General features: G+C 56.0%; 15 protein-coding genes across 15 annotated transcripts; 7 read left to right on the forward strand and 8 right to left on the reverse strand.

The window, feature by feature from the left end:
• Positions 1-20: 20 nt before the first annotated feature.
• Malapachy_3624 (20s proteasome subunit) lies at positions 21-830 on the reverse strand (the record flags this gene model as incomplete). Its single annotated transcript, XM_018138089.1, has 1 exon — positions 21-830. The coding sequence occupies one exon, from the start codon at positions 828-830 to the stop codon at positions 21-23; it is 810 nt and encodes a 269-aa protein (XP_017994034.1).
• A 245-nt stretch (positions 831-1,075) lies between these two features.
• On the forward strand, positions 1,076-2,664 carry Malapachy_3589 (nop-domain-containing protein; the record flags this gene model as incomplete). Its single annotated transcript, XM_018138055.1, has 2 exons — positions 1,076-1,978; positions 2,011-2,664. The coding sequence occupies 2 exons, from the start codon at positions 1,076-1,078 to the stop codon at positions 2,662-2,664; spliced, it is 1,557 nt and encodes a 518-aa protein (XP_017994095.1).
• Positions 2,665-4,590: 1,926 nt separating this feature from the next.
• On the reverse strand, positions 4,591-5,039 carry Malapachy_3697 (hypothetical protein; the record flags this gene model as incomplete). Its single annotated transcript, XM_018138159.1, has 4 exons — positions 4,591-4,672; positions 4,705-4,879; positions 4,907-4,942; positions 4,976-5,039. 4 exons carry the CDS (start codon positions 5,037-5,039, stop codon positions 4,591-4,593), a joined length of 357 nt encoding a protein of 118 aa, XP_017993649.1.
• Positions 5,040-5,157: 118 nt separating this feature from the next.
• On the reverse strand, positions 5,158-7,062 carry Malapachy_3629 (hypothetical protein; the record flags this gene model as incomplete). Its single annotated transcript, XM_018138094.1, has 1 exon — positions 5,158-7,062. One exon carries the CDS (start codon positions 7,060-7,062, stop codon positions 5,158-5,160), a length of 1,905 nt encoding a protein of 634 aa, XP_017993823.1.
• A 596-nt stretch (positions 7,063-7,658) lies between these two features.
• Positions 7,659-9,617, forward strand: Malapachy_3663 (zinc finger protein; the record flags this gene model as incomplete). The annotated part of the gene is made up of 2 exons (XM_018138125.1): positions 7,659-7,675; positions 7,799-9,617. 2 exons carry the CDS (start codon positions 7,659-7,661, stop codon positions 9,615-9,617), a joined length of 1,836 nt encoding a protein of 611 aa, XP_017993494.1.
• A 205-nt stretch (positions 9,618-9,822) lies between these two features.
• Positions 9,823-10,398, reverse strand: Malapachy_3694 (hypothetical protein; the record flags this gene model as incomplete). The annotated part of the gene is made up of 1 exon (XM_018138156.1): positions 9,823-10,398. The coding sequence occupies one exon, from the start codon at positions 10,396-10,398 to the stop codon at positions 9,823-9,825; it is 576 nt and encodes a 191-aa protein (XP_017993648.1).
• A 240-nt stretch (positions 10,399-10,638) lies between these two features.
• Malapachy_3644 (30s ribosomal protein s16) lies at positions 10,639-11,106 on the reverse strand (the record flags this gene model as incomplete). Its single annotated transcript, XM_018138108.1, has 2 exons — positions 10,639-10,737; positions 10,774-11,106. 2 exons carry the CDS (start codon positions 11,104-11,106, stop codon positions 10,639-10,641), a joined length of 432 nt encoding a protein of 143 aa, XP_017994163.1.
• Positions 11,107-11,431: 325 nt separating this feature from the next.
• On the forward strand, positions 11,432-12,664 carry Malapachy_3609 (hypothetical protein; the record flags this gene model as incomplete). Its single annotated transcript, XM_018138074.1, has 1 exon — positions 11,432-12,664. One exon carries the CDS (start codon positions 11,432-11,434, stop codon positions 12,662-12,664), a length of 1,233 nt encoding a protein of 410 aa, XP_017993925.1.
• A 331-nt stretch (positions 12,665-12,995) lies between these two features.
• Positions 12,996-13,593, forward strand: Malapachy_3673 (hypothetical protein; the record flags this gene model as incomplete). The annotated part of the gene is made up of 2 exons (XM_018138135.1): positions 12,996-13,139; positions 13,177-13,593. The coding sequence occupies 2 exons, from the start codon at positions 12,996-12,998 to the stop codon at positions 13,591-13,593; spliced, it is 561 nt and encodes a 186-aa protein (XP_017993548.1).
• Positions 13,594-13,622: 29 nt separating this feature from the next.
• On the reverse strand, positions 13,623-17,347 carry Malapachy_3679 (protein ste16; the record flags this gene model as incomplete). Its single annotated transcript, XM_018138141.1, has 2 exons — positions 13,623-17,300; positions 17,327-17,347. 2 exons carry the CDS (start codon positions 17,345-17,347, stop codon positions 13,623-13,625), a joined length of 3,699 nt encoding a protein of 1,232 aa, XP_017993546.1.
• A 194-nt stretch (positions 17,348-17,541) lies between these two features.
• On the forward strand, positions 17,542-19,386 carry Malapachy_3662 (thioredoxin-domain-containing protein; the record flags this gene model as incomplete). Its single annotated transcript, XM_018138124.1, has 1 exon — positions 17,542-19,386. The coding sequence occupies one exon, from the start codon at positions 17,542-17,544 to the stop codon at positions 19,384-19,386; it is 1,845 nt and encodes a 614-aa protein (XP_017993493.1).
• Positions 19,387-19,398: 12 nt separating this feature from the next.
• Positions 19,399-20,211, reverse strand: Malapachy_3631 (regulatory protein suaprga1; the record flags this gene model as incomplete). Its single annotated transcript, XM_018138096.1, has 1 exon — positions 19,399-20,211. One exon carries the CDS (start codon positions 20,209-20,211, stop codon positions 19,399-19,401), a length of 813 nt encoding a protein of 270 aa, XP_017994111.1.
• A 196-nt stretch (positions 20,212-20,407) lies between these two features.
• Positions 20,408-21,211, forward strand: Malapachy_3671 (hypothetical protein; the record flags this gene model as incomplete). Its single annotated transcript, XM_018138133.1, has 1 exon — positions 20,408-21,211. The coding sequence occupies one exon, from the start codon at positions 20,408-20,410 to the stop codon at positions 21,209-21,211; it is 804 nt and encodes a 267-aa protein (XP_017993550.1).
• Positions 21,212-21,569: 358 nt separating this feature from the next.
• On the forward strand, positions 21,570-22,930 carry Malapachy_3601 (lipid particle protein; the record flags this gene model as incomplete). The annotated part of the gene is made up of 3 exons (XM_018138066.1): positions 21,570-22,778; positions 22,811-22,868; positions 22,902-22,930. 3 exons carry the CDS (start codon positions 21,570-21,572, stop codon positions 22,928-22,930), a joined length of 1,296 nt encoding a protein of 431 aa, XP_017993931.1.
• A 484-nt stretch (positions 22,931-23,414) lies between these two features.
• On the reverse strand, positions 23,415-26,828 carry Malapachy_3649 (carbamoyl-phosphate synthase; the record flags this gene model as incomplete). Its single annotated transcript, XM_018138113.1, has 1 exon — positions 23,415-26,828. The coding sequence occupies one exon, from the start codon at positions 26,826-26,828 to the stop codon at positions 23,415-23,417; it is 3,414 nt and encodes a 1,137-aa protein (XP_017994166.1).
• Between the last annotated feature and the right edge of the window lie 54 nt (positions 26,829-26,882).

The following is a 26,882-nucleotide window of genomic DNA, read 5'->3' on the forward strand; positions in this document are numbered from 1 at the left end:
TTCTTCTACGTATGACATGGCTAATCACGCTCCGCCAAGCGCTCGAGAATCTGGCCGATCTCCGCCTCGGTCAGCATCGAGAATCTCCGCTGCGACGTCACGTCGTGGACCGCCGGCCCACCGACCACGCCGACCTCGATTTCGCTGGGCTTGAGCTCCGTCGCCAGCACGGTGTTGAGCGCATTCACGGCCATATCCAGGACTTCTTCATGCGTCAGCTGCTTCGCAATCGATTCAGCCTCGGCCAGCGCGGCTTCTGGTGCCATGGCCGTGGGCACACGCTTGAACTGCTTCTCCAGGAAGTTGATGGCCTCCGTCTCCTTGGCGCCACTGGCCGTCGCGCGGTAGCCGACATAGTGCCCAGCTGGATCGAGCTTGAAGATCTGCGGCGCAAGCCCCAGCTCATCATCCAAGCCTACCAGGATCATGGAGATACCCAGCGGGCGCATCGCTGCTTTTTGCGTGTACACCTGATTGATGTTTGCTAGGCGCTTGGCCAACAGATCGGGTGTGATGGGGTATCCGTACTTGTACTTGAACTCAGCAGCCTCAGAGCGTGCACGCTGCACCTGCGCACGCGCATCTGGTGTGCGGCCTGTCACAACACATCCAATCTCAGGCGTAATGCCGAAAATATGCGTCACAGTCGACGCATCGATCAACTTGTCCGGCAGCTTCTTCTGTGTCGCCACGACAGCGGTGTCTTTGCCACGGACAGCCACAGCGGTAATACCGCCCGTATTGATCGCCTTGAAGGCATATTCGACCTGATACAGACGGCCTTCCGGCGAAAAGATCGTCAGATGCCGGTCGTAAGAACTGCGCGACATGGTGAACTGAACCAAGCACTGACGCGTCCCTTGGGCCTGCACAGCGACAACGTCTGCTTACGCAACCCACGCCTCGCCCCGCCAGGCCAGGTCTGACGTGCCCACCCTGCTTGAAAGGGTACGCAGCGCCTGGCCCTCGCTAGATCGGCCGATAGTCACGTGCGCCCGCTCTGCCGCACAAAAAAAAAACCACGGCCCCGTGAGGCATGGCTCGGCAAGAGCTTTTCTCATTGCAGCACGTCGCGATGCCGGGCACGCCGACGCATGTGCTATTCGAATGCGCCGCCGGCCTTGCTCTGTTCAAGGTCGAGCAGGTCGAGAGCATTGGCTCCCAAACAAAGCAGGTTCAGGAAGCTATGACCGACTTGCCCTCGTTCGGCAAGATGGTCAAGTTGGTCAGCTTCAGCCCGTTCAAGAGTGCACCGGAAGCGCTCCAGGGTGCGCTGGACATCTCGGAAGGTGTGGTGAACGATCACTTGCGCTCGCTTCTCACGCAGAATCTGTCCCCTGAGGGCAAGAAGGTCAAGGGCGTCGAGCTGGGTGTGTGCGACCGTAACTTGGCCAGCTCCATTGTCGGTGAGCTGAGCGTTCCCTGCGACACCGGCGAGACGTCGCAAGAGCTCATTCGTGGTATTCGTCTGCATGCCGAGAAGCTGCTGAAGGGTATGACAGAAGGCGACTTGGAACGCGCTCAGCTCGGTCTGGGTCATTCGTACTCGCGCTCCAAAGTGAAGTTCAACGTCAACCGCAGTGATAACATGATCATCCAGGCTATTGCCCTCCTTGACACGCTTGACAAGGATGTGAACACCTTCGCGATGCGTGTGCGTGAGTGGTACGGCTGGCACTTCCCTGAGCTTGTGCGCATTGTTCCGGATAATATTACCTATGCACGCGTGGCCCGCTTTGTGAAGGCCAAGGAGAACCTCAGCGAAGAACACCTCGATGAGCTCACAGACATTGTCGGCAGTGACGAGACCATGGCGCGTAACATTCTCGATGCGGCTCGTGCTAGTATGGGTACCGAGATTGGCGAGCTCGACATGATTAACATTGAGAACTTTGCTGATCGCGTGGTTCAATTGGCGGACTACCGCAAGAACATGCATGAATACCTCGTGGAGAAGATGCATCTCGTGGCGCCAAACGTATGTATAGCCTACTATGCACTAACAAACAGCTTTCGGCCCTGTTGGGTGAGGTGATTGGCGCGCGTTTGATTTCGCATGCTGGCTCATTGACCAACCTGGCCAAATACCCGGCCTCGACCGTGCAGATTCTTGGTGCTGAAAAGGCACTGTTCCGCGCCCTCAAGACGAAGGGCAACACGCCCAAGTATGGTCTGATTTACCATGCCTCGGCTATCTCGCGCGCGGCGCCAAAGAACAAGGGTCGCATGTCGCGCTTCCTTGCGAACAAGATCAGCATTGCATGCCGCATTGACTGCTTCTCGGATGCACCATCGACCAAGTTTGGTGAAGTCTTGCACCAGCAGGTGGAAGAGCGTCTGGCCTTCTACGAGACTGGCAAGCCAACGACAAAGAATAGCGACGCTATGCGCAAGGCCATTGCCGCGTTGGAAGAGGCGGCAGGTGACTTGATGGATGTGGATGCGGTGGAGGACGATGACGCAGAGGATGAAGAGGACGAGGAGTCTGCTGAACCCATCAAAAAGAAGGAGATGAGCAAGGCGTCCAAGAAGGAAAAGAAGGAGAAGGAGAAAAAGTCCTCCAAGTCCAAATCGAAGGCCAGCGATGTAGAGAAGGCGGCGAAGAAGGCTGCCAAGAAGGCTGCCAAGGAAGGCAAGGACAAAAAGAAGAAGAAGGATGCGTAAGGATTGCCTTATACCATTCCTACGTTCATAGTGCCCTACACCCTCTGTACAAGTATATCGTTTCTCTCCTCTATCAGCGCCTGGCTGTCCTAGCCTATTTCAGCATTGTTGCTAAAATAGCACACATGCTGCCGAGGGCCGCTCAGGCCAGGTGGGCTTGTGCATGTGATCGAGGTGGACACATGCTGCCAGCACAGCATGGGTGTCGGCCGAACCTCCGTTTGGACCTTATGCATGCCGCGGCAACAAAAAACAGGGCCTATAAGCTTACAGAGGCTGTGATGGTTCGGGCCAAAAAACAATGAAAGCACGCGCCTGGTCCACGGGAGAGTTGGTAGTCACGTTCGCGTTCTGCTGTTGATTGGCCCCCAACTACAATCCACCGTTGGCGAGTTGATTGCCAGCGATCCCGATAGTTCGACTAGTTGCCCTTAACACACACTTGAATAAAAACTATCACTATGGAAGGTACGTATGGTGTAAGAAGGCGGCCACTTGCCTGAGGCTGCCGCTTTATTGGGACAAAATGCTGACACGAGCGTCTGTTCGTACATGGGTGTTGCTTTGAACATTAGACGAGGTGGCTGCTGTATGTATATTACGATGACAATGTGTACTAATATACTAGCTTGTCATTGACAATGGCTCGGGTATGTGCAAGGCCGGTTTCGCCGGTGACGATGCGCCCCGCGCTGTGTTCCCGTACGTACGCACATGGTGGGTCTAACATTATAGCTCGATCGTCGGTCGCCCCCGCCACACGGGTGTGATGGTCGGTATGGGTCAGAAGGACTCGTACGTTGGTGACGAGGCCCAGTCGAAGCGTGGTATCCTTACGCTCAAGTACCCAATTGAGCACGGTATCGTGACCAACTGGGACGACATGGAGAAGATCTGGCACCACACCTTCTACAACGAGCTGCGTGTCGCTCCGGAGGAGCACCCTGTTCTGCTGACTGAGGCCCCGCTCAACCCGAAGGCGAACCGTGAGAAGATGACGCAGATCATGTTCGAGACCTTCAACGCCCCGGCCTTCTACGTGGCCATCCAGGCCGTGCTTTCGCTGTACGCCTCGGGTCGTACCACTGGTATTGTGCTCGACTCGGGTGACGGTGTTACCCACACAGTACCGATTTACGAAGGTTACTCGATGCCCCACGCTATCCTGCGTCTGGACTTGGCTGGTCGTGACCTGACGGAGCACCTCGTGAAGATCCTCATGGAGCGTGGCTACCCCTTCACGACCACGGCCGAGCGCGAGATTGTGCGTGACATCAAGGAGAAGCTCTGCTACGTCGCCCTGGACTTTGAGCAGGAGATGCTCACTGCGGCCCAGAGCTCGGCCCTGGAGAAGAGCTACGAGCTGCCTGACGGTCAGGTGATCACCATCGGCAACGAACGCTTCCGTTGCCCTGAGGCCCTCTTCCAGCCCTCGTTCCTGGGTCTGGAGGCTGCTGGTATCCACGAGACGACCTACAACTCGATCATGAAGTGTGACCTGGATATCCGTAAGGATCTCTACGGCAACATTGTGCTCTCGGGTGGTACCACGATGTACCCGGGTATCTCGGACCGTATGCAGAAGGAGATCACGGCTCTGGCCCCGAGCAGCATGAAGGTGAAGATTGTGGCCCCGCCGGAGCGCAAGTACTCGGTCTGGATCGGTGGTTCGATTCTCGCTTCGCTCTCGACCTTCCAGCAGATGTGGATCTCGAAACAGGAGTACGACGAAGCCGGCCCCTCGATCGTGCACCGCAAGTGCTTCTAAGCCTGCGGCGAGAATGTTGCAACAATTGCGTAGTACAGAGCTTTCGCGGTATGTACCAGTTTATAGCTGCATCGTATGTAGTAGCACTGGTGACAGAACCGACGCTGTCAATGAGGTCAAATATTATTTCAGTACGGAAGAATAATACATAGGTTGCATTACGTGCGGGTGCCAAATAGATGGGCACCACGATGCCGGACGTTGGCGAAACTAGACCGCCCATCCACACGATCAATCGAGCTGCCAGGGTTAGGCTTTGTGTGCATACGTACGTCTCACGCATCCGCGTAGACCACGAGATGGGACGCAAGGCAGGTGTTGTCATAGCACAACCGACGACTAACACAGCAAACGAGATCAACAACTCGGCCATCATATCACTAGGGATTGCGCTCTCGTACTTTGTCGAACCTGTACCTAGATCCAAGCTCTTGCCTTGCGACAGGACTAATCATTAGCATAGGTGCCACATACATTCATAGGTCGAAAACGCTGCGTGTAAAAACAAAACTAAAGATTAGACATCGCAAGCGATATACATACCAATGCCCACACCCAGCGTAATACGCCCCGCTGTAGACGGGCGTTCTTTGACGGGTGCGCTCATAATCGTCACGACAGAACGAGCTGCGGTGGGGGCTACGACGACGCCGCTGCTGCAATTTGCTGACAAAGCGAGAGGCCATGGGCCCATGGACGCTCGATAGCTAGCTACGGTGAGGCCACTATGTAAGAAGCCAGCATGCATTGGCATACCATGCAATCATGGGATTCGAGCCATCACGTAGCTCTGTGCCTTGGGCTTCAGCGTACCGTGTAAGGAATTCCGCATGCGACATGATTCGTGCTTCACGTGAGTCCGAGAGCAGCGGAGGAGGAATAATGTCCGACGACGCGAAAAAGCGTGGCATTGGCGAGGAAAAGTTCTCGTACAATGACGGGCGCTCTGGTAGATCAGAGGGGGAGAAGAAGGAGGGTGGAAATTGCGCGCGGTGCTCCTGGCTCACATCGATATTGCCTTCGTCAATGCCTGCGTTTAGCGCAGACATGGGAGGAGGCGTAGGTGTGCTCATATAGTGCAGGTACATATCGCGCAGCAGCTCAAAGTCTGTAGGGAAGAAAATGTCGAAGAAGCCTTGTAGAACACAGTAGGTCGTCACGGGAATCATCGCGCCGTTGTGCCTTGTTTGCACCACAGGCGCATTCACTCCGGCACATGCATCCGGCAAGGACGAAAAGTCCGAGAGAACAAGTCGGTGCAGCGGGAAGTGCTTGCGCAGCACCTCCAGCATTTGCAAGGCGCCAGTGGGGATATAATGGGGCTGCGTCAAGTTCGGGTAAAAAGGCGCATTGTCATGGAGATAGCGGCGCACAGACTGTGGAATCCAGCCCAGGTAGAAAGGCGCACCAGGCGGAAGCACTGTAGGACGCACGTGGCGCAACATCTGTAGGTACGAAAGAATAAGGGGGTCCTTGACGGGCTCCCACAACTCGACAAAGTCGCCTGTGTGGTCAATGGATACCAGGCCCTGGTATGGCTGCAAATCGTCCGTAGAGTAGCGAACCACATCGTGCGTTAGATTGTCCAGCACTTCCAACGCAATGACAAAGCAGGGATCATTCACACGCTCTTTCCACTGCAAAAAGTCGCGATGCACCACGTGCACAACGCCATGCTGCGCGTGCGTGGCAAGGCGCTCACGCTGCTGTGCGGCAAGTCGTGCACTAATTTCAACGATGTGATAGCGTGTACGTGCGTACACATCCGGTTCGCATTCTTCGATGTAGTCGAGTATATCGCGTGCTAGTGTTCCTGCACCACCACCCAATTCATAGAGAATGAGGTCGTGGTAAGGGAACAGATGCAGTTTATACTCGGCCACGAGGTATCGTGCGAGAGCTCGGCCATAGTACGGACTAAAAAGCTGCGTGGGAGTGTGCCATACCTGCCCGGCAGCCATCGCATCCACTTCGGCATCGGAGACTTGGTCTTGACTTTGCTCTTTTTGCAGGCGCCCAATTTCCCGAGCGAGGTCCATGTATGCCGCTGTGCCCCAGGAGGCACGCCGCTGTTGTAGTTGCAAAGCTTCGATTCGCTCTTGCAGTGTCGGCTCCGATTGTTGCTTTCGTCGTGCACGCTCGCGTGCCTTATTAGCCTCCTGGAATTGGTTCTCAAACTCCATGTACCGCAATTGGACAAGACGCATGAACTCCGTCTCGTTCTTGATATCGTGGAAAGGAAACACGGCAGACGACGTGGATGGGGCGTCCTGGGACTTGGTCGTGCTCTTCGTGGGCGGTAAAAGGACGGCTTGACGACTGAAATAGCCATAGTGAGGATGATACAGACTGTCGTGAATGAAATCACGAGCAAGCATCCGGACGGACCGTGGCCGTGTCTTGTTCTTCGCTAGATCACTTGCTGTGACAAGCGGCAGGGTGTAGTGCTCCTGCTCAGGATGCAGCTCAAACACATCGTAGTTGTACTGCACGCGGTGCTCAGGTTCACGTTGGGCCCTGGAAGAGGCAGGTGGATGAGTCGCATACGAGCTTCTCGACAACCACTGCACAGGCTCTATACAGGGACGTCGTAGCGTAGATAAGACTACGCTAGACCCCGCACGAATCATACGTGCATGGCACGTCAGAGGGCATGGCATTCGCGTGTTGTCAATCGAAAAGAAGCCAAGTGCGTGGAGGCCGCGCTATGAGTCGGCAGTGGCCGTGCCAGGGCATCCGCTGAGGAAACGACTTCCCACTATATTGTCCTTTCTACATAAGCCTTTTACAGATCCGCTCCTAATGATAGATCTATGAACAGTACGAAAGGTGACCAACCTGACTCTGAACCAACATACGAGAATGGGTCTGGGCGGCCATGACAGCGTGCACGGCAGTCGCGGGCTTTCGTAAGCGTCGAAGCGGTCGTGGAATTTTCGCATAAATCCTGCAGGCACAAAACTGTCTCAAACCTCATCCCCTCTCCACCACCTACGACTGGGACGTTGTTCTGGCGTTCATCTCATTGTGCAGTAGCACCGAGTACGGTGTAGTCGCCTGTTTACCTTTTTCCCTGTCATAGTCTACGTGCCCTTGTAGAGTTACAGGGGTACTTTATCCATTGCATTGCTACACGAGAAAAAAACAAAAAAACTAGTCACGGTCATTTCCCCTGACACTTCTCGTGTGAGAATCTAGACACCTCTAGTGTTTGTGTTGTGTGTCGATGTCGCAACCAGAAGAGTGCGTATTGCCTTGGCACCGATGCTCGGCGGTGCACGTTCGGTCTATGTCAGCGTCCACAGACCGTACGTCGCTGCAGAATGCCGTGCCAGCAACAAGTTCCAGGATGGCTAACACCGACAGTAGTGCGCCAAGCATGAGCACACAGCGGCGTACTGTAGCGCCCGGCGCGTCAGTGCATGATATTTCTCGTGCCATTCCCGTTTTGGTGACGTCTAGCCTCATTGAGCAAAACCCAGCGCAGGCCGCTGGCGCGTTGATCACACTTCTAACAGAAGGTCCGCCGGACAAGGCTACATTGCGGCCTACTACGCCGGAGGACCGGTTTCAGATCACACGCGGCATGTTGGATTACGGTACCTCATCGTACCTCAAATACTTTGTGAATGATCTGCGAGGCCGCGAGATTCTGGCGCAGTGGTTAAGTGATGCTACGCCGCCACGCAAAGCGGATATGGAAGATGTAAGTGAGCGCTATGCGGCCCTTGTGGGACCTTTGTTAGATTTATTACTACGTTTGCCGATTCAGTTGGAGCATCTAAAGGACCATGTAGGTCTGGGGAAGCTCATTACCGGTGCGCAAAAGCGACTGCGCTCTGAGGCTGCTCGAAAGAAGGCTGATGCTGTGAAGGACAAATGGAGTGCCCTGGTCCCTTCCAGCTCGGCGGTACGTGCCCAGTCGCCATCCATCCCAGCATCGACAGCCACTACCGCCAAGCGCCCTGCCTCCGCCAATGCCGCGACGGAGGCGTCAACCAAAAGGGTGCGCAGCACAACGACAGCCCCTGTATCGTCCACGACGGTGCGCCCTGCCTCAAGCCTTCTCGGTACAGGCGCAACAACGCGGACGCGCCTGGCGGCCCAGTCTGAACGAAAGGGGTCACCACAGCTGTCGGATACCAAGTCTACAAGTGCAGCACGACGTACGACCACGACCACGCAGTCCAGTGCCAACAAGGATCTAGCTAGCTTCATGTCTCTCATTGACCAGCAAGCTACGCCAGCTTCGTCAGTATCGCAAGGTGTGGCGCCGTCGTCTGCAACAAGCACTGCTACGCCCGAACCGGAGGTCAGGCCAGAACGCAAAAAGCCCAAAAAAGGTGTGCGTTGGAAAGATCATGACGGGTTACCACTTGTGGCCGTGAAAATGATTGAACCGGCCGTGTATGATGAAGATGAACACGGTACGATAGCCACTGTTGGGCAGCTCGATATGGAAGAAGGCGGAATGTTCCGCTTGGCCCATGCCGAAATGGAAGAAATGATCGATTGGTATACCCCACCGGCGTTGGCACTGGAACCACGCGTCGCAAAGGTAGCCGATATGCGTGGATCGAAAAGCCAAGCCAAAGTACTTCAAGACGAGTATGATAGTGAGACTCCGGCGGTGGAGTACGCTGATGCCAGCGAAATCCCTGACTCGGCACCAGCGCCTAACAACTACGTAACGGCATTTGCATCTGTGGGAAGCGAGCCGCATATCATGACGATGGGGCCCCACCTACGACCGTTTGCTGCTGACGCTGTCGGGACTTCAAAGGGTGCCGCAGGGCCAGGGCTGCCAGCCACGTTGGCCACAATGCTGGACCAGCTGGCGAAGGATACGGTCAATCGGCCGACGCCGAGCACGAACGCCCCTCCAAGCGAGCCAACACCGGATGCGCCCCTCCCGCCTCATACGCCCCTTGCCAAGTATACGCAGTCTGCGCCCATGAATGACATGCCCTCCTCGTCCTCCGCCCCCCCCATACCGCCCATGCCGCCCTGGGGTGGCCCGATGCCAATGTGGCCGTTCCCGTTTCCTCCACCCGATGCGGCCCTTCACCAAAACGCAGGGCCTGTGGAGTCGTCACGTCCGCCGCCCGCAGAGACAGGTCGAAGTCGGGGTGGTAACGGGGGTGGACGTGCTCGTCGCTCTGGACGTCACACACGGTCTTCATAGGCAGTGGAGATGTGGTCTCCAGTGGGCCTCGCATTGTATGTGAGATAAATCTTGGAGGTGCACATTTACTACTCTCCCCCATAGTGTAAGAAAATGATACCCATATCTGCGAATCTGCATATCTATGATTGTGCTAAGGATGACTTGTGTTGAGTAGGCATCTCAACCTTTAAACTATATCGATTGCAATAGTCATCGTGCATATTTAGTTGACCTTCACAGCCGACATGTCGATCTCCAAGTACATGTTTTCGCGTGCGAGACGCTGCACGCCGATCAGCGTCGACGTTGGGCGCAGGTCACCGAAGAAGCTGTATACGGTGTTAAGCGCATCACTCATGATGAACTTGTCCATGAGCGGTGTGTAAATACGGATGCGGACCACGTTTGCAGCGGTCAAGTTGGCGTACGTGAGGGTCTGGTTGATGTTCTGCATCACAACGACAGCCTGGTCCTCAATCTTCTCGGGCATAGTGCCATTTGTCCAGTACGGCGAAATTCCCGCCAGCTCGTAGCGCTGGGCATTCGCAGGGTACGTGACGATTTGCGAGTACAGGTTGGCAGGGCCAGGGATGTAGAATCCATCAGGGGTGATGTGCGTGATGTTCTCTTTCGTGCCAATGTTCGGCTTGGTCACGTTTTGCGCAGCAACAATACCAGCGAGAGCAGTACCGAGGATCGTGAAAAGCTTCATAATATAGATGTAGGTCCAAGATACAAACGTGTGCACCTTTTTATAAAAGTAGTCTGATAACAAGCGCCCTTCCCAGATACGGTCCATTTCTCGGTAACGTAACAAAATTTGGGCGTAATTTCGTCAAAAAGGGCGAAAATGGACAAGTACGGGTTCTATTTGGCACATCACATGCAAGCACTATTGCACCAAATATAGAGTAGCCTATCAGCGATAATGACGCAGGGCTCAATTGGTATATACGGCATAATTCCCCGTCGCCGATCGTGTACACATCTTGCACGGCTTGATCGGTCCAAGAAGCTTTGGGCCCATCGTGCTAATGCATCAGGTCGACGCTACACTATCAGTTGCAAGATCTGACTCAACAGGTGGACGATACAGGCCCTTGTACAGGGCACGTTTTTCTGGCGGAATCAGGCCTGCCTACACGTGTTAGAAAATACATAGCATACAACATACCCTGTCAAGAAGACGAGCCACAGGCTTGCTGGGCTGCGCGCCAGTCCCCAGCCAGTACTTGATACGCTCCTCGTTCCACTCCAAGCGCTTCTCCAGCTTAACTTCCCGTACAATACCCGACGAGATAACCTCGCCATTATATCCGGGCCGATTTTCTGATCGTACACGCGAAGGTGTTGCTACCGCTGGGCGCACAGGCCGAGGGACAGGGTCATATTCACCTAGCTTCTCGATAGGACGAGCATCTCGAGCCTTGGTATTCTGGATAGCAACAATATGATAGAATGGGTTGTTACGCGTGCCGTGCCTTGCCAAGCGCAGGCGTACCACCATGATCCACAGACAAAGACGACGACGACGACGAATGTTCGCTCGGCCTCACGTGAAGCCAAGAGCTTGGCATCCTACCCATCCACGTGATCGCGTTGTATACGCATCGTTCTTCCATGTCTTATATTTCATAAGCTACGATCTGATTTGCTCGGGACCTTGTAGAATTTCCCATGAACGCAGCAATCTGACACAGCCCACAGATGAGGTGGCTTAAATGTAGGACCCGGTGATTGGAATGCGCAGAGAGAAAATCAACCGACTCTTGACATAAGTGCTATAGGCTCCTCGCCCTTCCCTCTCGCCCTCTCCGTCACGACCCTTAACCATGTTCATTTCTGCACGCTCCCTTTTGTGTGCTATTTCGCTCGCTTCGGCGGCTAATGCCCTTGTTTACCGCCCTGCTAACGGTAACTACCGCCGTCAGGCCTCTTCGGCCGCTGCGGGTCCTACCTCCGTTGCTGGTGACGTCGCTGCCTCGGTTAGCGCGCAGGCTGCTCAGGCTAGCTCGTCGACTCCCTCGCCGCCTTTCCAGTACGGCAACCCCTCGCCTGACTACCCTGGCGTTGTTGCGACTAACCCGAACGGCCCGACCAACCCCGACAAGCCAACTGTCAACACTCCGATCAACCAGACCTCGACTGCTCGTCTGGCTTCGATCAACAGCATCGATGACTGGTGCACATTCGGCCCGCTTGACATGGGTACGAAGGTTGCCAATCAGGAGGAGCGTGTCGTGGCGTGGTGCACCAAGCCGCGTAACAACGCTCGCGTGATTCCTGATGGCACTGTCATGGGTGCTCACTTCGTGAAGACCCCTCTGTACGTTCAGGTTATGGCCCTTGGTGACTTTACCAAGATCGGTGTCCAGCCGGGTGATACTGGTGGTGAGCTGGACCCACACGGTCAGTTCGGTACGGGTAACCCCGCTGGTGGCAACGTTACCTCGAACGTCAGTGGCAAGGACGTGTTCTACCAGGAGTGGATGAACTACATCGGCCACGACATTATGTGCTTCCGTGTCTGCATTGCCGGTTCGGACCAGGCTACGCCTGCGACAGAGTGCCAGCACACGCTGGACGAAATGGGCTGCCAGTGGGTCATGCCCGGTGACTACACCTCAGGTGTTTTCGATACTTGCGATGCTGACCCTGCCTACCCGCCGGGTATCTTTATTGAGAACGGCTCGACTTCGTCGTTCGAGCAGTACGGTACTGGTCTCTGGACCCTGAACGGACAGCGCATGACTTACACGAACGGCAAGTCTGGCCAGTCGACTCCTCAGATTGCCCAGTCGCTGCCGAAGTCGTCGAACTGTATGACCACAAGCTCGATCATGAACGGCATTGCCTCGATCCAGCCTGCCACTTCGTCGGCTGCCCCGTCCTCGGGCAAGAAGAGCTCTGGCTCGGACAGCAACAGCGACTCGAACAGCAGCTCGAAGAGCAACTCGGGCAGTGGTTCGGGTGGCGGCTCCAGCAGCGGTGCTAACGCTGTCTCGTACTCGCTGGGTTCGATTTTGATGGCTGCTGCCGGTCTGGTTGCTGCCTTTGCCATGTAATCTTGTGATGTGTTTTATTTGTTCCATTTTCTCCTATCGTGAAGCAAGAATCCAACCCCTCCAACGTCCTATATCTTATTGCTGCTGGGATGTAGTATTGCTCTTTCTTACTATGTACATAGCACTGAACTGTGTACCGCTTGTGCCCATTTTGTGCCTTACTGTGCCTAGAATGCCATTCATCTTCCATTAAACCCTGGGTGCTTTATGGGGGTCGTTTTGCCTCATTCCCTCGGAACCGACCACGTGGGCCAGCTGCACCGGCCTGGTCCGACCGCTAGGCAGCCCACGTCGTTCTTCGCTGTGGAGGTCTACGCTGCCGAGGTCGACCATGGAGCGAGTGGCGCGCATCTTTGGACGTGCACGTACGTGGACGAAGCCGCAGATCCAGTCATGGCGCATGTACTCTACGCGCCAACCTGGACGCTGGGAGCCGCACGTTACGCAGGTCAAGAAGCCGCTGCCCAAGCTTCCTGTATGTATGCTCTTTTGTATAGGCTAACCGAATGCAGAACAACAAACCCTACTATATCATTGGCGGTGCCTCCCTCGTTGTGTTCTGGTACCTTTTCTCCTCGTACCTGACAAACAAGGAGCGCCTTGGCTCTTCTGTTCTCCGCATGGTGTCTCAACGTGTCCGCAGCGAGCCGGATGTCCACGACTTGCTTGGCGAGCCTGTCTTCCTCAAGCGCAATGTGTTCGGTGATCCATGGATCGAGGGCATTATCAACCCACTCAAGGGCAAGGTCGATATGAGTTTCGAAATTGAGGGCCCACGCGGTGTCGCCACCGTGTACTTTACGTCGGTACGCAAGCAAAAGACGGAGCCGTTCGAGCTTCTGCGGTTCCTTGTCGTGCCTGCTGGCGACTCGAGTCGTGCGATCTCGCTTCTCGGCCACGGTATTGAGAACGAGCTGTTGGAAGGGTAGTCATACTAGCTATACAAATATGCCATGTGTTATACAAAGCCATGGACTTGCAACGGCCATGCATGTCGCTGCACACTGCCGCGGTGTGGGCGTGTTGTGGTCATGGCAGCAGCCACAGTGGTCGTGGTGTGCTTCGTCGGCGAGGTATGTACATCAGCCGTCGTTGTCCGGTCAGGTTCACCGTCATCATCCGACGTGGATGCCTTGGGCATCCTGTACGGCGGTACCCTGTACTGATGCGGTGTCCGTGTTGCCACGCTCGACGCGCTTACGTCCTGCACGGGGACGCGACGGGCTGGCACAGCCGGTGCTTGCTTCACATGCGTCACGCGCCATTTCTGCAGGGCGTACGCCGTGTCGAGCGTGAGAGGATAGGCATCAAATAGGGTCCATACATGCCGTCGAGCAGCGAGTCGGAAGGCGAAATGGTCGAGTAAATGCAAGGCCCTGGCCAACAGGGACATGCGTGTGAACAGCGCTGGCCGCTGCTGCCGCATCCGTAGGAGAGCGCGCCAGGCTGACCCGGCGACGATGCCATTGCCTAGGCGCGAGAGCATGGTCGCTGCTTGCTCCTCCTCTTCGTCGTCTGCTGGCGCCATGCGCGACGCGTACGCATCGTTGGATACGGTAGGCGTAGCGGGGAGAAACACAAACGATAGCACGTCTTTCGGTAGGCATGCGACGTCGCCTAGCCACTGTGTCTTGGCGAGGGCAGCACGTCCTGCTGCGCTAGCCGCCAGCAAGGCCGCCGCGTAAAAGCATGTGCCACGCACCGACACGACCGGCGACTGCAGCGCCCGCTGCCACAGCGGCGTCCATCCCTGCGCCTGAAGCATGTGCATCCCCTGCTCGGAAGCGCCGCCTATATGCCCACATGCCCAAAGCACCGCTTTGACGTGCAAGAGCGCCGTAGCATTGTGTGCTTCTGTTGCATGTGCCTGCAAAACGGCCAGCAAGCCAGGCAGAATCTGCTGCTCTTCCAGGTAGGCACACCCTTCCTCGGTCTTGGCCAACTGGCCGTACAAGTGAGGCGGCACCACGGCTGTTCGTCGCGCTGGCGCGAGGCACGACTCGACGTCAGCTACGTATGTGTACCACGTATGCGCCTGCCATGCATGCGTGATGGATGTGAGCCATCCAGCACGACGTAGCGCTACAAACCCATCGCGGACACCCAAGCTGCGCAGGGCCAATGTATCGTCCGACGCCAGCAGATCCCATGGCGGCCCTTGGGCCATGACGCAGTCGACCATCAGGGGATGCGCACACGCCTCGCGCAACCGCTGCATGGCCAACGTACGCACGTCAGGCGCGATATCGTACAGCTGCGCCGAGAGCAGAGCGGCAGCCCACCCCTGCGGCTCCTGGTGAATCCATAGCCTCTCTGCGACGCAGGACGTCGCCCTACATCGCACCGCCTCCGAGCCGCCTGTGAGCGCATGCTCCAGCAGGGTCCGTGCGATCGACGCGTGTGACATATCGAGGGCATGCAGGGCCTGGTCGACTATATGCACACTCACGTCATCATCGCGCGCACACAGCGAAAGTAGCGGCGTGTATACATGCGCTTGGACAAGGAGCTCTGCGCCATAGGTATGCTCGCTCAGGACTTGGACCAGGGCAAAGAGGCCACGTACGGCCGTCTCCTGCCACCGCGCGTGAGAAAGAACGGGATGTAAGTGACCCGTGGCCAGTTGGTCGAGCACATCATGCAGCTCCGACAAGAATCGGTCTTCCGACAAGACCCGCAGGCCATCGGCCTGCGACACCAGCACACGAAAGAGCTGCACACCCACCTCGATCCATACCGTGCCTACGTCGCGTGGCTGCAGTAGCACGAAGCGTGGGCCGAGCGGACGAAAGAGGGCCAGCAGTCGGCGAATCCATTTTGATCCCGTCAACGCCTCTTCCAAGCGGCGTGGGTCGCGTAGAGGGCCCTGCAATAGCTCATGTATCACAGGCACATGCCACTGCGTATACTCCTTCGTCGCTGTGACCATCGAGTCACGTAGCATCGCACGAAACACATGGTCGTCCACCAAGACCCGCGCCGTGGTCGAGTGGGCTACATGGGGAACGTAGGCGTCTTCCGCCTTGGCAATGGCCGTGAGGGCATTGGTCGCGCGCATGCCGTCCAGCGGCGAGGCTGGCCGACAAATCGATTGCACCAGCACCGGGAATGCATGCCATTCCGCACTTTTGTGGGGGCACATATCACGGACCAATGCCAATAGACGACCTGTGAAAGCACTCGCCTTGGCGCAGACCATGGGCGTGGCGTGCTGTAGCAAATGCGCGAGCGCCGGCAAGAGGCCCGCTTCAATGCACAGCAACACGACCAAGGTCATGTAGTGGCGAAAGAGCGGGATGCCTGGGTATGGCGCCCAACGTTCATGCAGCGTAGGAAGAGGCTCCGCATAAGTCATCACATCCGACAGGGTATCCAGGAGGGCCACTTGCAGCGCCACGTCGTCCATGTACATCGCTGCGAACAACGTACGCAGCGCTCGTTGCTCCTGCATGCACAGGTACACCAGTCCTTGCCAGGAGAGCAGCAGGCTCACCACGACATGCCGTGTCGTTTGCAACGAGGCCAGCTCGTCCGAGGTCCGATGCATAGGCACGCTTGTAAACCCTGCCAAGGCAGCTTCCAAATCAGTGCCTGCACTTATGTAGCGCCGCGTCGCGGGGCGATCAAGGAGCACTACGATATTCTCAACGAGAGCCGTCGCTACAGGCGCCGGAGCCGTGCTTAGCGCCTGCCAAAGGGGCGGGAACCCAGCGGCCCGCGCGGTGAGCGCCGGGTCCAGCAAGGCCAACTCGACCAACGTCTCGACACACGCATGGTACAGCGGATCACTGGGCTCAAACGCAATGGCTGCCATGGTACGTACAAGCCCCTCAGGGATGAGGACATGCATCGGCGTGTCCTGGGCCGTGGCCATCAAAGCACGAATGAGTTTGAGCGCTTGCTCGCGCTCCAGCGCCAGGTCGTCCTCCCGCAGCAACGCACGCGAGAGGAACAGAGTAAGCACACAGGAATGAGGAAGAAGCATGGGCAGCACGTCGTCCTGCAGCAGGTATCGAAGGAGCCGCATCGCATACGCCCGCGTCGACGACGTCGGGCCGAGTGCTATGCCTTGGAGGGCGCTCTGTAGCAAACTGTGTGTATCTAGCTCGGATGCCAACGTGGGAGAATCACGTAGCATGGTCGATAGCAGCGAGAAGAGCACGCTCCAGTCCTGGGAAGGCGGCGACGTGGCGAGCATACGATGCAGGACCTCGGTCAGGGCCAACACACGCTGTCGAGAGCGCTCCAAATGGACATCGCGGTGATGGTCCGGCACAGGCAAAGGGAAGGCGCGGCTTTCTGGCAAATACAGAGGCTCTGTAGGAGAAGATCGCCCCGAATCGAGACTACTGGGCCCCAGGCCATCGAGGTTGTGCACAGGCCGAATCGCACGTGGATGTAAGAACGACATGGGCGCAGCGGGCACCTGCATGATCGAGGGCGGCGGCCGCGCTTGTTCTAGCTCAAACTGCTTGGTCTCCAACGCCTTTACATGCTCTTCTGCCAGGGCTAGCTCATGCTCAATGGAGCGACGCATGGCCTCATTCGCACTGCTCTGGTCCAGCAATTGCAGCATATTGCGTGCCCCATCACAGATACGGCGCTCCAGTTCCAGTCGAGAGACCACATCTGATAGCTTGGGATCAGCACAGCGGAACATACCTCGGTCTGTAGTGCATCCATAGCCGACCACCACCACAAGCTGCACGGCGGAGCGAGCGCCAGGGCGAGTGCGTGGTCGGTATGGAGAAGGTCGTGGGCGAACGTCCCTTCTCCACGTGATGACGCGCGCGCTCGCACGCGCCACTGCTGCGCCCCCAGGGCCTAGCAGCGCCACCCTCAGGCATCTGTGCATGAGGACTGGTTGTTGGACGACTATGCGATACACTGCGGTCCTAGCATGGGCCGTACTCCTCCTCTCTGCACTGAGCGCCGTAGCCGCTCCTGTCGAGGATCCGTTCGGAGTCGAGCGGGCCCTCACACCTTCCAACTTTAGTCTGACACAATCAGGGGCGTGGCTGGTCGAGTTTTATTCGCCACGGTGTTTCCACTGCCGCAACTTTGCGCCGAAATGGCACCAAGTTGTGCAGAATGTAGACGATCTTAGCCAGGACCCGGAGGCCCCGTTTACGCTCGCGCGTGTCAACTGCTACGAATGGATGGATCTGTGCAGCCAGCAAGAAGTTCCCTTCTTCCCGGATGGCAAGCTGTATGTGGACGGCCAGCTGGTCAACAAGGATGTGCTAGGCGACAAGGAGGGAAGTCCTGGGCAGAATGCCGAGAAGCTTATTGACTTTGTCAAGACCGAGGCGCAAGCGTACAAAGCGCGCAAACTGGGCGTGCCGATCACGACCACCGCGGTCGAGCCGACGAGAACGACAACCACAGCAACAACGACCAAACCTGGCGCTATCGGTGCGAGTACTACGACGTTGGAAGAGGCCACTCCTTCCAGCGCGCCTCTCGCGCATGTCCAGCGTCTCACTGAGTTTGGAGAAGCGCCTATCGAGACGGTGGACCAACTGACGGCCTTCCTAGGCGCCGACCGTGGCCAGGGCCCTTCGTTCGTCAAGTTTTACTCACCCTCCTGCCCACATTGCCGTGCTATGGCACAGGCATACGAGGAAGCCGCGGCAGCGATGCTAGGCCAAGTCAATCCACTAGCTATCAACTGCCAAAAGTACATGGACGTATGCACTCAGTTCGCTGTGGATGCTTGGCCGACCTTGCAACTATTCCGGAATGGGACCAAGAGCACCTATGATATTCACGCCAAGCGGACTAAGGGTCTATTTCTCAGCTGGCTTGCTGAGCAGGGCGTGTATACGCTTTTCCCACGCGTGGATGCTTCGCAGCTTGACGCTACGCTTCAGAAGGATCCCTCCGCTGTGTTGTACGTGATGCCTGCGTCCGACGTAGAGCGGCGCATGGTAGAACAGGCGAGCTTCCAGCTATCGTCCAGCACTCCATTCTATGTATCGACCGATGCGACGGTCGCACGTCGCTATGGACTTGCAGGGTCCGCCCTGCTTGTGTTTGCAGGGAATGCCCGCGTGCCTATGGCCCAGCTCCCTCTGACTTCCGTGCGTGGGTTCCACGAGGATACGGCGTCTGCAGCAATGGCGCAGTGGCTGAGCGTGCAAAGCCAGCCTGTCCTGACAGAGGTGAGCGGCTCTGCGTTGCAAGATACGATGCAAGAGGCCCCAGCGATTGTCTTGGGTGTGTTTAGCAGCTCTTCTCAAGCCGACATACTCGATGCCTTGATTCAGTCCCTGCATGATTTGTCCATGTCATGGCGTACATCGAGCGATCTATCTCATCGACCTTTCCGGTTCTTGTGGCTCGATGTGGATCGCTTCCCGTCGCTCCTAGCGGACAAGTACCACATCAGACTCGACCACACACCTGCCCTGTTCGCTATGGCGCGATCTACGAGCATGATGTACATGTACCCTGAAGACCATAGTGGGTCTTGGCTGGAGACAAAGAATGGCATCCAATGGTTGGACGATATAAGCCAAGGTCGAGCGCATGGAAAGCCCTTCGGCACAGTGCTCTCGCGAACGATGACCAACGTTCGCACTTCCAGCCCATCGGTTGTCCGCACACACCCCTCCCTCACGCTCCTGGTCTTTGTAGGCGTATTACTGTTGTTTCCCCGTGTGCGTCGCTCTGTGTGGCGCAAGTCGGGCGCATCGCAAGGCTACCGAAAAATTGTATAGACGCTATAAACGTTATACCTCAATGAACGACTTGACGCCCTCGAGCCAGCCGCAATACTCGCGCTGCTCCTTGTACTCGGCATAGTTCGGGATGAAAAGAGCCAAGTTCGTGGAAATACCACGCTCAGCCAGGTAGCTCTCAAACTGCGCCTGCAAGTTCTCGTCGAGCGTTTCAAACTGAGGTCCAATGTACAGACCACGACGCGCCCAGTCCGCCTCAGCCGTCAGAGCGGTAGCGAGCTTGTCGTCACGGTAGAATGTCACGTTCTCAATCATGAACTGACCATCCTGCGCCTGCGCATCAATGTTCAGCGAGCCACGACCGGCCTTGGTAATGTTGATGGCACAGCGCACTGGGAAGCTGCCCTCAAACTCTTCTTCGCCATTGGCACCGAGCTGGTCTGCTTCGTCAGCCTCCAGGTCATCCGAGGGCTCCGTTGTATCGATTTCACCGATACTGAACAACACACGGATGGTCTCATTGCCGAAGCTACGCGTAAGCGCAATTTCGTCCGAGCCGACCTTGTCTTCAATGTGCCACACACCCTCGGAACGGAACTGCGCGAGCCACTCCGGCTCCACATCCATACCACCTGCCGACTCAGCTGATTCCATCTCGTAGGTAATCTCCTGTTGAAGACTGGCAACAAGATCGGCATCCGTCTCGCCCTGGCCAAAGCGGCGCACAGACGATGCAAAGGTGCGCGGCATCTGCGGCACACGCATGATCATCGCCTGTGGCATACGCACAGCAGCACGCACCGACACAGGGACGCGCAAGAGCGCATTCATGCGGGTTGCGACACGCAGCGAAGCAGTCGACATTCTCGTTGGTAAGGCCAAAGCAAGGACTGCCGCCCTGTCGTGGCCTCGTCACCTCGCCACCACCAACGTTTCCATTTCTTCACACGTGGTTTGGCTTAGTCATCGCAGTGTGCCCGTGGCGCGTCCCTGCTGAAACAGTGTGGCTCCAGCGTCTTGGACGTCTACCTCGCCTACGTTTGCCGCTATCTACCATACCATGCGTGGCTTTGAGTGGGTCCTACTCCTCGCCTTTTTGTGTGCACCGGCATGGGTTGCAGCAACAGTCCCCGCTCCCATGATGGCTTTCCTTTCTCCTCGTTCTTCCAGCTCGCTGCTTCGTGCGCCCGAGTCCGAGGAGGGCTTTGCTTCGCCTGGCCCCATCGTTGCTGTGCGTGACGCCATCTCTCGTCTGACGCACCAACGTGACTCGGAGGGCGTGCCAGATCTTTGTGGTCTTGAAAAGATTGTGCATGTGCAGGTTGACTCGCTGCATGACAAGAGCTTTGCGTCACTTTCTTCTTCAAGCTCGTCGCACTCGCTCAAGAAGCGCGTGCTCACTGCTCCACAGCAACTGGTATTCCCCATGATGGATCAGACGTCGTCTAGCTTTTCGGAGGAACTCGTTCGGGCTATCGAGTCGCTTTGCGGATCGGCGCGCTCTGTTAAGGACCGTGTCATGTCGCTCCATTTCCCTGACCTTACAGCCCACGAGTCTAGCCTTGTGTCACAGCTCTCTGTTATCGACACTGCATACCCAGAGCACGTCGTGATTATCTCAAGCACTCCACCGCATCGCGTGTCGAAGCGCTCTGTGCCATCGGGCAAGTCCCACGGCTCGAAGCCCGCCAAGTTCCTGGAGCGCTACCAGATCTTCTCCCCGGCTACTGTGCTTTCTTTGCTTGTTGTTGCCTTCTTGCTCTTCTGCACAGTGATTGCCGTGAATATGATCAGCTCGACACAGGCACCCGACCGTCTCGGCACAGTTTCGCGTAACACGTCTTATGACAAGAAGCGCAACTAAATTTCTCATATACTACGTCGGATAGAGCGTACATACAATGTATCATGTCTATGGTTCTTCTTGCTCCGATCCATGGTTTTGTCCAAGTCTTGTTGAGAGGGGCTCGCGAATGGCTTGGGTGGTGTAAAATGCGCGGATATACATTTCATAGGCCGAATCTGCACTTTTTTAAAAAGGCACATCACCCCGGGTCTGTGCTCTGTGCCACATCCATTCTTTTGGTTCTATGATTTCCCTTCGTCCGAGTTCCTCCCTTGGCCCTGATCCACATGAAACGCAACCATCTACTCGCCGCGTAACATCCTCCTCGAGCAAGGACGCCAGATCTGGACCTCGTCTCGACGAGATAACGCCATTGATGCACAAGCACGAAAAACCCCGCAGCGCTGAAGTTTGGCACAATCCTTCGTTTGTGGTGGCGCAGATAACAGCTGCTGTGGTGTCCTCTGCACTGCTGCTGTTTGTCGTTGCTGTGGGACTGGTCATTCGGTTGGTTGGCTTTATTCCCCGTTGGCTTCGCCGGCCACCTCGCAGGCAACCATCCTGGGATAACCGTGAAAAATGGAAGAAGGAGCGCCTTGTCAAGGATCCACAGTATTATGCGCGAAACTGTGGCTTTGATATCATTGATGAAACCGCTGAAACAGAAGATGGCTATTACCTACGTATTCACCACGTCAAATGTTTACACCCTGAGCCAGAGCTGCAAAAAATTGGCAATGGGTACCCTATTCTAATCATGCACGGTCTTTTCCAATCGTCTGGCTCTTTTATTACATCAGAAGAGCGTAGTATTGCCTTCTGGCTTGCTCAACGTGGATATGATGTATATCTGGGTAACAACCGCGCTGTTTTTGATATGGGACATCGGAAATACAGTCGCTATAGCCCTGCTTTCTGGGACTTTGATGTGGGTGATCTGGCCATGTATGATATCCCTGCCATGATCGACTATGTTTGTGCGCGAACTGGCTATAAGAAAATTGCCTACATTGGCCATTCACAAGGCAATGCCACAGCATTCATGGCGCTTTCGCGTTGGTACCGACCTGACTATGGTACGAAGCTTTCCTATTTCTGTGCTTTGGCCCCCGCCATGTTTGTGGGCCCCCTTGGGCGAAGATTCCCTTTAGTCCATCTTAGCAGACTTGACTGGCCTGCATGGCGCCGTCTCTTTGGTGTGATGGACTTTGTGCCGCTGATGAAACTCTCGTACGACTGGACGCCTGCCACCCCCTATGCAGCGCTGGGCTATCAAATGTTCGCCTTCCTGTTTGAGTGGAATGATACCCACTGGCTTCAACGCCGAAAAGCTAAAATGTTCCGCTTTACGCCCATGCCCGTCTCTTCGCGTCTCATGTATTGGTGGGCGGGCAAGAATGGCTTTGCGCAACGTGGTTGTCTTTTTGATCCTAATGAGACATGGTATGATGAGCGATTCCCACCTGTCAGTTTGTATGGTGGTAGCGAGGATCATTTAGTGCTTCCCAAACCTGTTTTGGATCACTTCAACGAGCACGAACCCAAGACGCGAGTCATCAGAGAAAAGATTCAAGCTGGCGCAGAGGTATGTCTATGCCCTATAGCTCACCTCCCTAGCACTGTGATCACTACTGGGCTGCTGATGCAGTGGAATGGTGCTTCCACGATATTCTGGGTATGTTCTGAGATTTCACACTGACACATCTAGAGGACATTAGAATGACAAGGGAGTCATAATAATCGGTGTGAGGATTGCCTTTGTCGTTTCAGTTATGTAAACATAGCCCCACGCTGTCCGTAGCCTTTTGGGGAATTAGCTCAGTGGTAGAGCGCTTGCTTAGCATGTCTGTTTGCATGAGGCCATGGGTTCAATTCCCATATTCTCCACAACGGTTTACGGGGAATTAGCTCAGTGGTAGAGCGCTTGCTTAGCACTTTAGTCTGCATGAGGCCATGGGTTCAATTCCCATATTCTCCACATCCCTTGGGGGAATTAGCTCAGTGGTAGAGCGCTTGCTTAGCACTGTTCATCAGTTTGCATGAGGCCATGGGTTCAATTCCCATATTCTCCATCTCCCCTTTTTGCCGATCATATCCATGATGCAACAGCTTACTTGGGCGCACAAGGCCTGATATGTCGGAACGCCCTATCTGTAGTTTAAACATTTTTTTTTTGGGCGCTACGTGCAAACCTTTTTGCATTGGTCTATCAAGTTGACATTTATGCATCTGTTTTCACAAACTCACTCCATGCTTTGACTTCCAATGGGATCGAGCCTTCTTCATAGGGCAGCAAGCAACCTTGCGGCATCTTCTTCTCTAGCGTCTCCACAAACAGCAGTGCTGTCTTGGGCTCATTCAGCAACGGCAGGCCAAAGTCGACGGCATTGCGACGAGCGACGTAGTTCTCATCCGTGGTGCTGCCCGCGCGGTACTTGGCCAAGTTGATTACGAACTGGATCTCGTACTCGTCAAACACTTCGCGGAGCTTCCTCTTATCCTTGAGAGGGAACCAAATACGCTTGGCAGAGACATGCGGGAGACGGTTCAGCGCAGCCTCGACATCAGGGTTAGAGCAGTACAGCTTGAAGCCGAGGTTGTACAGCTTCTTCGCAATCACTGACAGTTCCGGTGTAGACAAATCACCGCCTAATAGCACACCCTTTTGGGCCTGAGGGATACGGAAACCAGTAGTGGAAGCGATGGAAGCCCAGTAAGCCTCATGAATATCCTGACCAAACGAGGCTACTTCACCGGTACTTGCCATCTCCACACCCAGGAACGGATCCGCACCAGCGAGACGCGTCCAAGAGAATTGAGGCACCTTGATGGCCACGTAGTCGTACTGCTTTGCCATCAAGTCCACAGGCTCTGGAACGTTCTCGTTCATGATCGCAGCCGTAGCGACATCGATAAAGTTCACACCCAAGACCTTGCTGACGAAGGGGAAGGAGCGACTGGCACGCAGGTTGCATTCAATGACCTTGAGTTCCGACTGGTTCGCCGCCTGATCCTCCTTGCGAATAATCTGCATGTTGAAGGGGCCACTAATATCAAAAGCCTTGGCCACACGCTCCGCAATGTCCTTCAAACGCGTCATGTCCTCCTGAGGCAGCGAGAAGGGAGGAAGGACCAAGGTGGCATCACCCGAGTGCACACCAGCGTTCTCCACGTGCTGCGAAACAGCGTGGACAAGGAGCTTGCCCTTGTGCGCGACGGCATCCACATCAATTTCCTGCGCATTAGGAATAAACTTGGTCAGTACGACAGGGTGCTCTGTGTTGACCTCGGCGGCCATGGTCAAGTTGTGCTCCAACGTAGAGGCATCCCAAATCACGTTCATCGCAGCACCACTGAGCACGTACGACGGACGCACGAGAACGGGGTAGCCCACCTCTTCGGCAAACTCCTTGGCCTTTGCGACATCGGTCACCTCGACCCACGCAGGCTGGTCTACACCAATCGAGTCCAGGATCTGGGAGAACTTGTGACGGTCTTCTGCCGAGTCAATGTTTTTCGGGTCGGTACCCAACACATTCACGTGCGCATTCTTAAGACGCAGCGCAATGTTCTGCGGAAGCTGACCACCGACCGAGACAACAGCACCGGTAGCGCCTTCCATCTCGTAAATGTCCATCACACGCTCAAAGCCCAGTTCCTCAAAGTACAAACGGTCGGCCTCGTCGTAGTCTGTCGAAACAGTCTCCGGGTTGTAGTTGATCATCACCGTCTTGTGGCCCATCTCCTTGATGCGACGCACACATGTCACAGCACACCAGTCAAACTCAACCGAGGAGCCAATACGGTACACACCCGAGCCCAATACCATCGTGCCATTGTCGTCAAATTCCACATCGTGCGTACTAGCATTGTACGTCGTGTACAAATAGTTGGTCTGCGCAGGGTACTCTGCCGCCACAGTGTCGATACGCTTCACAAACGGCGTGATACCCATCGCCTTACGGGCCGCACGCACATCAGCCTCTGTCGCGTTGACCAGGCGAGCGATCTGCACATCCGAGAAGCCACGCTGCTTCGCCGTGCGCATGAGCTCCGATGGCACCTGGTCCAGGGCACCCAGCTGCTGCAGTTCACGGTGCGTCGTCACAATGTTCTCTAGCTTGAACAGGAACCAGCGGTCGATCTTGGTCAGCTCATGCAGGCGCTCCACCGAGTAATTCTTCTCCAGCATCGCATAGGCAATCGCAAACAAGCGCGTGTCGGTCGGTACAGACAATGCATGGTCCAAGTCATCCGGACGCACGTACGCATCGAAGCCGTCGTAGTTTGGCGCCACTTGACGTACGGCCTTCTGCAGCGACTCTTCAAACGTACGTCCAATCGCCATGACTTCACCAACACTCTTCATACTTGAGCCTGTCTCGCGGTTCACATGCTGGAACTTGGACAGATCCCACTTCGGGATCTTCGTCACAATGTAGTCGAGTGCCGGCTCGAAGCAGGCCGTCGTTGTCTTGGTCACAGAGTTCGGGAGCTCAGGAAGGGTGTGACCGAGCGCCAGTTTCGCAGCGGTGTACGCCAAGGGATAGCCTGTCGCTTTGGAGGCCAGCGCGGAGGAACGCGAGAGACGGGGGTTGACCTCAATCACGCGATACTCGCGGCTATCGGGGCTGAGGGCATACTGGATGTTGCATTCACCGACGATACCCAGATGACGAATGACCTTCAGTGCTGCCGTACGCAGCATGTGGTAGTTGTCATCTGAGAGCGTCTGACTGGGCGCCACGACGATCGAGTCACCTGTGTGAATACCCAGCGGATCAAAGTTCTCCATGTTGCAGCAGATCAACGCATTGTCCTGCTGATCACGCAGCACTTCGTACTCACTCTCTTTCCAGCCGCGCAGACTCTTCTCGACTAGGATCTGCGGCGATAGACTCAACGAGCGAGCGCTCAGATCCCGCAGCTCTTCCTCATTGTCAGCAAAGCCGGAGCCCAAACCACCCAGCGCATACGCTGCACGAACAATGACTGGGTAGCCAATCTCCTTCGCAGCGCGCAAGGCCTCGCTTACGTTCGATACCGCCTCGCTACGAGCCACGGGGATATCGATTTCATCCAGTGCCTGCACGAACAAGTCACGGTCCTCACACATGCGCAGCACGTCTGGCTGCGAGCCTAGCACCTGCACACCCAAGCGTTCAAACACGCCCATTTCATCGAGCTTCACACCGACATTCAGCGCGCTCTGACCACCAAAGTTGAGGAACACACCATCGGGGCGCTCACGCTCCAGGACGTAGGCAACGTAGTCCGGCGAAATCGGTAGGAAATAGATCCGCGAAGCGAGTTCCTGACTTGTCTGGATCGTAGCAATGTTAGGGTTGATCAGGATGGTCTCAATGCCACTCTCCCGCAGCGCCTTGATCGCCTGCGAGCCACTGTAGTCAAACTCACCAGCCTGGCCAATGCTCAGACCACCAGAGCCGATAAGAAGCACCTTTTTGACATCTGCCTTGGGCATATGCGGCAGGAATTTACGCCAGCGCTCAATGCCAGCAGCGCCCGTCGCCTCCGTGGCCATAGTCGGCTCGGTAGGAGCCGGGCTGTAGTATGGCACAGAGCTGTGAGTCCACCGACGAAGCGCCCACTGCACTCTAGGCTGCCTAGCCATCGCTGCAGCAGATAGTGTCGCATTTCGGCTCAGCGAGCCCTGAACTGCGCTCGA

Source organism: Malassezia pachydermatis (assembly GCF_001278385.1).
Source record: "Malassezia pachydermatis strain CBS 1879 chromosome Unknown scaffold1, whole genome shotgun sequence".
Lineage (NCBI taxonomy): Eukaryota > Fungi > Basidiomycota > Malasseziomycetes > Malasseziales > Malasseziaceae > Malassezia > Malassezia pachydermatis.